The 11,276-nt window shown below is 41.0% G+C and overlaps 1 protein-coding gene across 1 annotated transcript in view; it reads left to right on the forward strand.

Moving 5' to 3' along the window:
• Positions 1-6,955, forward strand: part of DUSP22 (dual specificity phosphatase 22) — a 41,959-nt gene extending 35,004 nt beyond the window's left edge. Inside the window, exons 6-7 of the mRNA XM_085220288.1 lie at positions 347-518; positions 3,220-6,955. Of these exons, the coding sequence (XP_085076414.1) occupies positions 347-518; positions 3,220-3,405 (358 nt within the window). The 3' untranslated portion in view covers positions 3,406-6,955. The remainder of the gene's footprint in view (positions 1-346; positions 519-3,219) is intronic.
• The last annotated feature ends 4,321 nt before the right edge of the window (positions 6,956-11,276 follow it).

Raw genomic sequence — 11,276 nt, forward strand, 5'->3', positions numbered from 1 at the left:
TTTCATCTGTATAGGCAAAAGACTGGGTGACTTATTTAGCTCATACAAAATCAAATCTAACTTAGAAATGCTCTCCTCCCCTCTTGAGAATACTTTATGTTTATTCATTCCTTTCTAATCTCATATGAATTATCATTCAGAACCCACTTTTTCAATCTTGTTATAGATTAGTTCTGTTTCATTTGAAAAAGCAGTACCAAAACCCCCTTAGCTCCAATACAGTAGTATTTATGGTGGCAATTAACACAGCAAACCTGCTGTGGCGTTGGTTGGGAAGTGGTGCTTTTAACTGTAATTGAAGTAGAGCAGTACTTCATCTATTTCTTGCTCCTCGTTTTTCATGCAGCCTTGCAGGTGTCTCTAGGAGTGTAACGTTGGTGGTTGCGTACATCATGACCATCACAGACTTTGGCTGGGAAGATGCACTGTCTGTTGTCAGAGCAGCGAGATCCTGTGCCAATCCTAACATGGGCTTCCAGAGACAGCTACAGGACTTTGAAAAGCACGATGTTGATCAGGTATAACCTACAAACAAATGAAATGAGAAACAGAACTCTGAGTTGGTTGGTGGGGCTACTTCTCACTGTTCTGAGGCCTGCTTGGTCTGTCTGATTCCATGGGCTTGCTCTGTGAAAATGACTTCTTTGGTAAGCCTGCTACACTGGGGAGGTGCAGGTAGAACTAAAAGTATCGAGGGATATATGAGATGGGAGTAAAGATGAAGCATAACATCCACATACACCTGCCCAGCCGTGCTCTCAATCCAGTAATCCTCATTGTTCTGAAGACATAATAAAACATTTAAACCTTTAGAGAGAGAAGATATAAAGGTAAGGAGCTCAGAATACAGCAGCAAGACCAACTTTTAAGTTGCATAAAAATATTTTTTCCCTCACATTCATTTGAATTAGTAATTAGGGAAGAAATCATAATCAGGAATCTGCTACCTGTAAATAAATTTAGGTTATCATTATGATCTATGTCATCTGCCAGCAATATCTTCTATAACTAAGACTTAATAAACATTTAAATGTGGAGAACAGTCTCAAAAGTTTTTCTTATTTCCTAGCCTTTTAAGGCTTTGTAGGCTAGGATAATTAAGGAAACAATAGGACTGCAAAGTGATTATCGTAAAATGAGTTTCTTACACCTAAAAACAACCATTCTATGCAAAAGACCTGCTCCCCATCAGTGGCTTCCACTTACGTTAACTTCCTACTCTGACTGTCCCTTCTGCTTTCCATTGTTCAGCCTATTGTTCTTTGGGCTCTCTTGGATTATACTTATTATAACCAAAATACATGAGATTAAAAAAAAAATCAATTTATTATTATTACGTACCCATCATTCTGCTGCAGAAGGTTCAGAGTTCAGAAATTACCATTTGTTTTGCATAATGCAGCTTGCAACTGTAAATATTTTGAGTTTTTTTTAATATTTAACTGAATGTTTCCTGGTCGTTTGGAACTGGTGTAAATGGTAGAGTTAACAGATTTTTTAAGAGGCAAAAGTCAGAGGGGGACTTTCCAGACTTGTCTCCTTCCTCCCTTACAGTCATTTCTGCTCTGGGCAAATTGGTCTGGGCAAACAGCAATGACAATTAAGGCTATATGCAAATAGCCTGATAAAGACAGTAACGTCTTTTTTTCATCCATGATGGACAAGACATTCAGCCTATTTCACTGAGGGGGAGGCAGCAGCTTGCAAAAAGAAATATCCACCTATAGTCACTGGCTAGGCTGTAGTTTCTTACTGTCTCTTAATAACAACCACATCCTTAGCAGGTGTCTGTTTACACACCTGATTTCAGTGGAATATTGCCATCTGCAAAGGGTGTGAACCTTTTTTTTTCTGATTTCAGCACCATCGGTGTTTTGCTAAGTCTATTCAGAGTGATATCCTGTGGGGTTTCTGGGATGGAGTCCCTTACTTCTTGATCTTACATGAGGGGTTTAGTCTCTAAGGTAATCATGTAGTTTACAATAATTCCAGATTTCCAGGTGGAGGTCTGAGGCTTCAGATTTTCCTTAGCGTTATTATGATCTTTTAGGAATAGGAGGCAATAATTATGTGTAGACCTTGTCTCCCAGTGTTTAAGTACACGGTCTTTAAAGCCAAAGTCTATAATCCTCAAACAGAATAAAGCTGTGGAAGTTAAGGCTTTTAAAAATTCACAGGATTATTATCACTGGAACACAGCAACTGTGGTCTGTATCTTTCTGCTGCTTTTACGATAAAGAGCAACAAAGTTTTTCTGAATGACTTCAGTAGATTCAAATCTTCAGCTGGCAAAGAAATGACAGAAGAATCAGACAAAGGTCCATAGAACTGAGTGGAATAGAGGAGGTGAACAGATGTGATATCCTTTCTTCCTTGCAATGTGAGGTGGAGGTATCAACTGGCTGGTCTCAATCAGATGAAATCATACAACAGGTACTTGTGGATGATGTTGGCGAAAATATGTGGATTCAAAAATTTGAGGCAGAAGAAAAGCACTTTTTTTTTTTGTATCAAGCACAAAGATATTGCCTCAGCGTCTAAAAGTACCTGAGATAAAAATTGCAGGAAGCTGAGGAAATCACGGGGATGATGTCCCAACCTCACTGCCCTTCCCCTACATTGTTCCCTCATCTTCAGATGATCCTGGTACTTTGGCTGTATACCAGTCATTCATTCATGTCAGTAACATAGACGATCATGTACTACAGCTGTTAGATCTCCTGGTCTTTTTCTTCCTACTGCTTACCTTTTCTAGTATCTACAGTGCAATTTCTACTACAGGTGTTAGTCAGATGAGGATGAAAAAGCTATATTAGTGGTTCACTTTCTGGTCTTTTAACCTTTTGAAGTTCTGTAAATTTGTTGTGACTTGGGCTGATTACGCTAGTGTCCACACGTTCTTATCTCATTGCTTGTATGTGCTTGTACAAGTCCAAGATGTCCTTGCCCAGTGGATTTTCCTTATTCGGGGTTACTCCAGTCAGCCAAGCTGTTAGGCAAGTATGTCATTTTAGGGAAGGTAAAGGATCTCAGTGATTTCATATGTGTTCCTCTGTCTATGCATTCTGTGTTCCTTTTGTAGGATATGCAATATTTACATTTTTTTTTAGATTGCTTGTGTTCTGAAAGTCTCTGTAGGGCTGGAGGGAATAAGTCTCTTGCGCATAAGTCTCCTGATATTGCTTCATCATGTTTTATCTGTCTGTTTAATCTCTGCAGTTCAGGCAGTGGCTGAAAGAAGAATATGGGGAAAACTCTTTTCAGGATTTGCAAGAAGCCAAAAATCTTCTGAGCAAATACAAGGAGCAGGCAGAACTGCAGCAGAGTACTGGGGGAAGACAGTGGAATAACAACTTCTCATCTGTGCCATCTCTCTCGTACAACAACTACACAACAGAGACCTAGTTGTAGAAGGCTGAATTTTTCTCTCTACCTTTGAAGAATATTTTGCCATAATTTCTATCCCATCTTCAAGACTTGACAGTAATCATGCAAACAATTGATTTGTAGAAAGCTTCTTGATGAAAATTGTATATTATGTGTGTGTGGATGAATGTGTTTAACACAGTTTTATAATTCCGGCAGGATCTAGCTCTCTGTACACTCAGAGACAAGATCCAATTACTGTGGCTGAGTCTGTCAGCCACAGCTGTTATCCCTACATAGCCTGGCATTTGCTGTGAGGTTAGCTCAACTTCTTTTGTTGTAGGCTAGCAAAGGGCTCTGAGAGATGAACTCTAGTGATTCAAACTTTGGCACTTTGACATCTCTGCACTTTTATTGTGGCAAATGTATTATTGCACCTGAAGAAGGGAATTCAAGTAAGTCTATAGTTCACAGTCCATTGGCAAGTAACACCCTGGAGATGGACTTGTGCTCAAATGCTAGGCTGTAAACTGGGGCAGGTTAGATATGTACACGCACCTTCCTACCAACAGTAACAGCTAGGGGAGAAGTGGGGCAGACAGCTCTGAGTAATAACATCTTCAACTGCCACAGTTGTGCTTGCTTCAGTGCACGTGAGACAGAGCTGTCGGCAGAACTCCCGCAGACCGAGAACACAAACTGCCACCACAGTTCAGCTGATATGCAGTGATTTAAGCCATGGTCCTCGGCTGTGCTTAGGGTCTCCCGTCATAAACTTCTCTGGAGTGTAGTTAGTCAGGTCTCCCATGCCACTGATCTTCATTCCCTGTGGAACACATGCCTCTTCAACACATGCCCCTGCGCACGTGATAACGTGTCTCCAAAGAGTGGGCTTGGTGTGAGTGCGAGCACCTGCTTCTTTGCTTGTGCTGTGGTTTGCTCTTTGACTTCAGCTACCTCAAAAATGCTGTACTTGTCATTGTGGTTGTAAATGCAACCTTGAAAATGGCCTTGTGTAATCTTAATCTGGCACTGAATAATGTGCGTGAGTGTGTGAGGATGTGCGTGTTTCACAAATATCTGTATCTGAGAAGTTTGTTTTCTTTTAAAATTGCCTGTGTTTCACACTAGAGTTGTTTGAATTTGACTTTCTGCTATTTAAAAACCACCCTGTATTTTGCTGTGATCAAGTCAGTAGGAATGCATTTGTAAATTGTTTTCAGGTAGGTTAAAACAAGAGGCCATACACTGCCTGTGGTAACACAGTGTGTTTCTAGAGTGGAGTCATTGCCTGACTCAGGTGCATTCTAAGAGTGTAGCTTCAAATATGTCACCACAGATGCTGGGCAGTGTATTGGGTTACGGTGGTGTAATGGGGAGGGCCATTGACGCTGAGCTAACGGCTTCTTGTCTTTGGCTCAAAGGATGAAAGGCTTATTTTTCTTGAAGATGGAGAAAAAAAAATAAAAATCTGAATAGTCAGGGTATTGAAAAACAAAAACAGAACTCACTCGTTTCTACTTGTGATGTATATCATATTAAAAGCTGAGCACTGAGTGAGAGGCAGTCAGCATGCTAAATACAGCTGTCATCTCTTTCCGTTGCTTTTGGTACTCTGACCCTCCCATCCTTTCTCAAAATTCCTCTTCATGTGATTTCCTGCTTGCTTTGGGTGGCAGTGAATTCTTTGGATGGGAGCAATGCTTTTGGGGTCAAGTGAACTCTGGCCTTGTTAAATATCTTCATAAGACATGTGTTACATTTTCTGAAATACAGATCTTGTGTATCAATAATAGTCAAAAAGAGAAAGCAGTGGGGTGGAACTGGCTTAACCATTTCATCCAAATCCAAGCCTAAACCAGAGCTCTCATTGCACAAGTGCTTTAAGTGCACTGCACACAGCAGGAGCAGGAAAATCATACTGATGTTAACAGTAAGCTGTTGGGCGTGAGAAAGGTGCTGGAATTTTTGTTTGTATTTAGTTTGTAGCTAAATGAGCCACTACCTGCTTGGGATGTCCAGCAACCTATGGTCTGTGTTGGCATGGTAACAGAAGTATTTGGTTTTTCTCAAAGAGGTTGATCTGCAAATAAGTAACTTTCATGAATTCCAGCACAGCAGCGCCCAGGTTGGCAGTACCCCCTGTGCTCTGAGAATGAACACGTTAATTGGAAAACGCCTTCTGTGATAACAAGGTCTAATATATATTCAGGATGGTGCTCCATTTGTTCAGCCCTCTCACATTAAGTTAGTAGCGTAATATCCGCTTGTCCCCTGAGGATAGCTGCCAGAAGTATTGTGCTTATGCTCTTGCAGGTATCCAGTCAGTCCATCTGGTAGGGGACTACTGACAGTATGCACTCTGTAACAAGTTTTTATGCTTGTCCTTGCAGTAGTAATGGTGTGAGTGTTGATAAGTTGGCAGGTTTTCTGTTCTGGCAAATACAAGGCAGAATGGGAGACGTGATACTGTCTATATGTCCGAGGTTATTCTGTATTGGTTTTTTAAAGTAGTTTCGTTACCCCAAAGAGTCAGTCCCAGAAACAGGACTTTTTTAAAAACTGAATTTGTATTTAGGGCCATATAGCCATATCAGTGTGCATTATGCTGCAACTGGAAAGCAGATACAGGGTAAAGCAGGAAGACAGAGGGAATGCCATATTGTTATTAAGCAGATGTGCTTCTTTCTTTTTAAAAGACAGGAGGTATTTTCTGCAGGCTCTTGCTCCTGCATCTTTAGTGGACCCTTTTGTATTGCGTACCTCGTTTCAGGGTGACAAAAGAGGAATGGTGGTCTGAGTGAACTTCAATCTGTTTCCTCTGTGTAGGGAGCAGAAGGGTAGTTTACTCTTTTATTTCCATAAAGTACAGAAGAGAGAGTAGCTACAATTCCCACCTCTGGCTTTTTAGGAAGGGAAAGGAACAAATACTGAATACTTGACAGGATTTGTCTTCCAGCCAGCCTTTCAGTGGCAGTTTGCAGGATATCCAACTATCTGGAACGTGACTAGATCCGTCCACATCTTAATAGTTGGCCCCTATGGTGTAGATGATGCAGTCAGTTATTTTGTTTCTGTACTTCAAAACATTCTTCTCATTGTGATGTTCACTGGAAAATGTATAAAGTTTATAACACTTTATTGGATATCCAGATTTGAAGTGTATAATCTTTTTTTTTTTTTTTTTTTTGTAAACTTGATATCTGTGTGTGATTATAAGCAAATGCTTACTGTTATACAATGTAGGTAATGGGTAAATGCATTAATATTTATTACCCTGATTTTTAATCTGGAAAAAGTTGCTTCCTTACATCTTCTGGTTGATTGGGAAGATAGGACAAATTATGTTTTTTTTTTTTTTTTAAAGGACAGTAATAACATTGGTTGCTATAATTGGCACCTTCTGTAAGGAAGTCAGTGAAAAATTATAGTAATTCAGCTTCTTTGAAAGCTCTAAACCTGGTAAGCTTCTCGATTCCGTCTTCCTGTTCCCGGGCATCTTAGCAAAGCCTTGATTGCATTTTCCAAATGTTTGTATTTAATATGTTCTACAATTTTTTTACAAATAAAAGTAAATGTTAACACCTGATCTGCTTGTGTATTTCTTGAAATAAGTAGCAGTCTCTGACAGGCTTCTAGGCACCATTTGTATCCCTGCAGGTACAGTAAGCATAACACTGCCGATTGGGGTATTTAGATGACTTTTCTCCTGCACACAGACTGACTGACACTTCTCATCTCCTCACCAGGTTCATCCAGGTGAGTTCAAGAATCTGCAGAACAATCATCTCTTTGATACCAGTCCCAAAAGACTTCTTGTTGCTATCTTGTTGCTGGCCCATCATCACAACAGAATATGTAGGAAATCTATTTATTTCTTTGTAATTCTGAAATACTTTATTCTGTACAGGACACTGCTTTGGGGCTTCATTAGCCGCAAAATGTGGCTTACGTGCAGCCAAGGCTCAAGGCTGTCTGAGGAAGATGATATAAGTGGTACAAGATGATGCTAGAGCAAAAATAAAATAAAAAGCTAGTGTAAGTGGGAAAAAGCCCCATTTAAATTCTCACAAATAACACTGCATTTCTGGTTTGCCAGAATTACCCTCTTAGCAGAGGTAGTGTCATTCAAACCATCAAAAAAACCCCAAGCCCCAACATGAAAATGGAGTCAGTTATGCCTCAGAAGCTAAATCTGATGGCTGCTTTACTCATTGCTGAAGGCTGAGCTGTGATCGTGCAGGGGATGCCCTCATCACGAAGGCGTTGTGTCCAAGCACAGTGAGGTTTGGGGCTCTTCCTCCTGTCCTCTCTTCCCTCTGCCAGCACTCGCTTGCTTCTGGGCTGCTCGGTACGTGTGGATATTTCCTCTGGGATTTTTGAGATCCAATTAATAATATTCTCAGCTGAAGCTCTAATACCTACATAGATAGCTTTGAATGCGTTAGATGCACTTTTTTCAAGATGTTTCGTGTCAGCTTCTTCAGTATAAGTGGTATGGCTTTTAAATTCAGCAGGGTATTTCAATCCCCCTTTTCTTTAATTTCTCTGTAAGACTTCAAATTCAGTGCAGCTTGCTATGGAAGACTTGCATTAATAATTTCCTTATTTCTCCAATGCTGTGTCAGAAATATGTTCTCTAGCAGCGGTGAGCCAGATAATGTCTTTAAAATGTGATTCCTGTCAATTACAAAACTCTCTCCTAAGTTTTAGGGGAGGCTTCCTTCCATCCCCAAGGAAGGAAAAACAATTTCCAAATGAAAAATGCACTGTCACTCGTCTTCTTTCTGACACGTCAGCACCTCTCCGTAGCAGTTTTTATCCAAATCAAATGTAAAAATTCATTATGCTGCAACCCTGGTGCCATACTATTGATCTGAAGTGCACATTTTGTCGTCTTCCGTGTAACATATCACTGCTGTGAGTTCTGATTTGATTCATGTAAAATTGTCCCTCCACGCACCAAACTGAGGGAACCAGAGGGCAAAGCCATGTGTCCTTAGATGTGTTCATAACCCAATGAAGAGCTTGGACTTCATCAGCAAGTCAGAAAGAGTCCTTAACACCATCTCAAGATGATTGTACTGGAGGAGGAAAATGGTGATTGTCTCTGGAAAATGTTAGACAGCATGAGAAAGGTGATCTTGCACCTTGGAGTGTTTCCGTAGAAACCCCTGGAGACATCATATGGGACAGAAACAGCTTTTTTCACACTTAGTTCTCAGTAGAACTTTAAATACAGCTCTAATTTGCCGTGTGACCCAACTCCTGTACATTTAACCATTTCATTGCTACGTTTAGAAGTGGTGTTCTGTCCTCACTCAGGGAACAGATTTTAGTTTGTCTGTTTTTTAAAGTATGAGATCTGCTTCGAATGTAATGTCTCCTGTTTTATGATGTTGCCGATGACTTCAGAGGCAGATTTTGGTGGTATGGCGGTAGAGGTTGAACTTTCCTGCCAATATTCCACTGCATTTTGTTGCTGTGGGACAGATGGCAGCAGAGGGACAGTCTAACAATATGGCATCTGACATTGAAGTTGGTATGAAGGAAAGGTGTGTCACTGAATTCCTCCATGTGGAAAAAATGGAACCCTCTGACATTCATCAGTGCTTGCTAGATGTTTCTGGAGGCCAACCAGTGGATGTGAGCGCAGTGAGGTGGTGGATGGTGCCTTTCAGCAATGATGACAGTGATGTCAAAGACAAGCTACGTTTTGGGTGGAATGTGCCCAGCTGTCAAACCACAAAATGAAGATCATCTCAATCAGCTCATCCACGTAAATCAGCACGAATCAGGGAACCATGTAGAACTGAATGTTGGCTTCAATGCAATGGAAACAATGGTGGCAATGTTGGAATACTGCAAAGTTTGTGCCAAGTGTGTTCCATGGGTGCTCCCATAGGAACAAAAGAACACAGTATGCATGTTTGTCCGGACCTACTGAACCACTGGGAAGCTGAAGGTGACAAATTCCTGTGTCACACCATTACCAGTGAAGAGATGTGTTGTCATCACAAGGGCCAGAGTCAAAATGGCAGTCACATTCTGCTCAGATGTGAACCAAACACATCTGCAGTAAGTTGGGAGTGAAATTCATTTGCAAGCAGCTTCAGAAAAGATGGGATTTTCAGGCAGATTTGCACCCATTTTCCATTTTACTTGAGGCATTTTTGAACGTGTGGGTTTGTACCCTTCGTTATTCACTGAATAGAGAGATTGGATCCAAAACATTCAAGCTACTTAAAATGCAATTTGTTTTCAAAATTGTTTGCTCACTTGGTCATCTCTTCGTGCAGATGTTAACAAAGCATGACTTTTGATCTGGACTGATGCATTTACAAGTAGGCCCTCTGAAAGTCTCCTCTACCTCTTCTCTTAAAGTTACTGTGTTTTTATTTAATTTGTCAGATATACAAGGGTGGGGTTTTTGCTACAATTTCTTGAAGAATCAATAAGACTTTAGCTGAACTTGATGAAGATTGGTTGTTTATCAAGAAGGTATGTTGAAAGAGTGCCATCATTGTCCAAAATACACAAAATACGGGACTGAGAAGCATTTGGGATTCCATTCCCAAACCTCCTACAGCATCTGTGTGACTAGGCAAGTCACTTCATCTCCCCTTCACTCATCTTCATTGTAGGAAAGAAAGAAATGTCACGACTCTTCTGTGATACAGCTTTGTGAAGCCACGAGTGAGAAGCACTGCATCAGTGCTGGTTGTGCACGGTTAAATTGGGTATCTGCTCTAGTTTTGAGGGATGTTAAAATACCTTTGTGAAAGATTCTGAAGCAGGACATGGAGTTGTGGTGGTTTCTTGCTAATTCTCAGCACCTCAGATCTTCACTTCAGTCCTGCATTAGAATGCTGTGCAGCCAAGTGTTGGGAGTTGATGGGAATAGGGAAAAATCCCCCAGGTGCTGTTCCCTCGGTGCTGTTCTGCAACTTGAATGACAAAGTGCAGATGTTATTTCTGGAAAAAGGAGTGGAAAGGAACAGTTGCAGAGCGATTCTGATTATGATGGTCCTAGACAAAATTCATTCCATAGGTGCATCTGTTGAACATGAAATCTCAGATAATAAAATTGTAGGAATAAGCCACATGGCCATGATGTGATAGGGGCAAGGAGAGGAGAAGTAACGCACAGAAAACATAAAAGCATTGGAGTACCTGAAGATAATACAGGAAGAACCTGTGATACATGTGCTGAGATGTTCCATGCACTGCAGGAAGGAGTCAGTAGCTGAAAAAAAAAAGAAAATTGAAGGAGAATCTCTGCTATTTCATATGCTTTAGACATATGATTAATATGTTAGAAAGAGTGATGTCCTGATTTTCCCCTAGGTTTTCTGTGGAAAGAAATTGCATATGGAGAACACATCTAATAAAAGCTCTTCTGGCAGATGAGAGCTGGAGGAAGAACAAAAATAGTGCTTGGTTGGCCAGGCAGCAGCTGCTGCTTTTGGACTGTTTCATGGAAGACGTGAATTTGATTCATTTCCAAAGACAATTTGGAAACTCCAGGCAGCAGTGAAAGGGACTCCCCCTTGGCTTGGCTGTTTTTCTCTGAATTGCACTTGTGTGAAATGCAGTTAGCTGTGCTTCTCAGGTCATTTCTGGGGGACTGCAGTGTGTAGGGATAGACCCTCCGTTCCTCAGTTCAAGAGATTTGGGAGCCTCGGTGCCTTGAGTCAAACACATTGGATTTCAAAAGGCTGGGGAACTTGCAGCTTCTGCTGTGGCCACCTCAGTGGAAAAGTTCCCTTTAACTCCAAACCAAAGCAGATCTCAACTGCATATTGAAGATTCTCTGCTGGTGGCCAGTGCCTCCTTGATCTCTCTGGTTACTGAGTGCTCGTTAGGGCTGTCTTAACCCCTCTGGACCTCCCTCTCTTCCAGACTGAACT

Source organism: Meleagris gallopavo, chromosome 3, assembly GCF_905368555.1.
Source record: "Meleagris gallopavo chromosome 3, MGAL_WU_HG_1.1, whole genome shotgun sequence".
NCBI classification, from domain to species: Eukaryota; Metazoa; Chordata; class Aves; order Galliformes; family Phasianidae; genus Meleagris; species Meleagris gallopavo.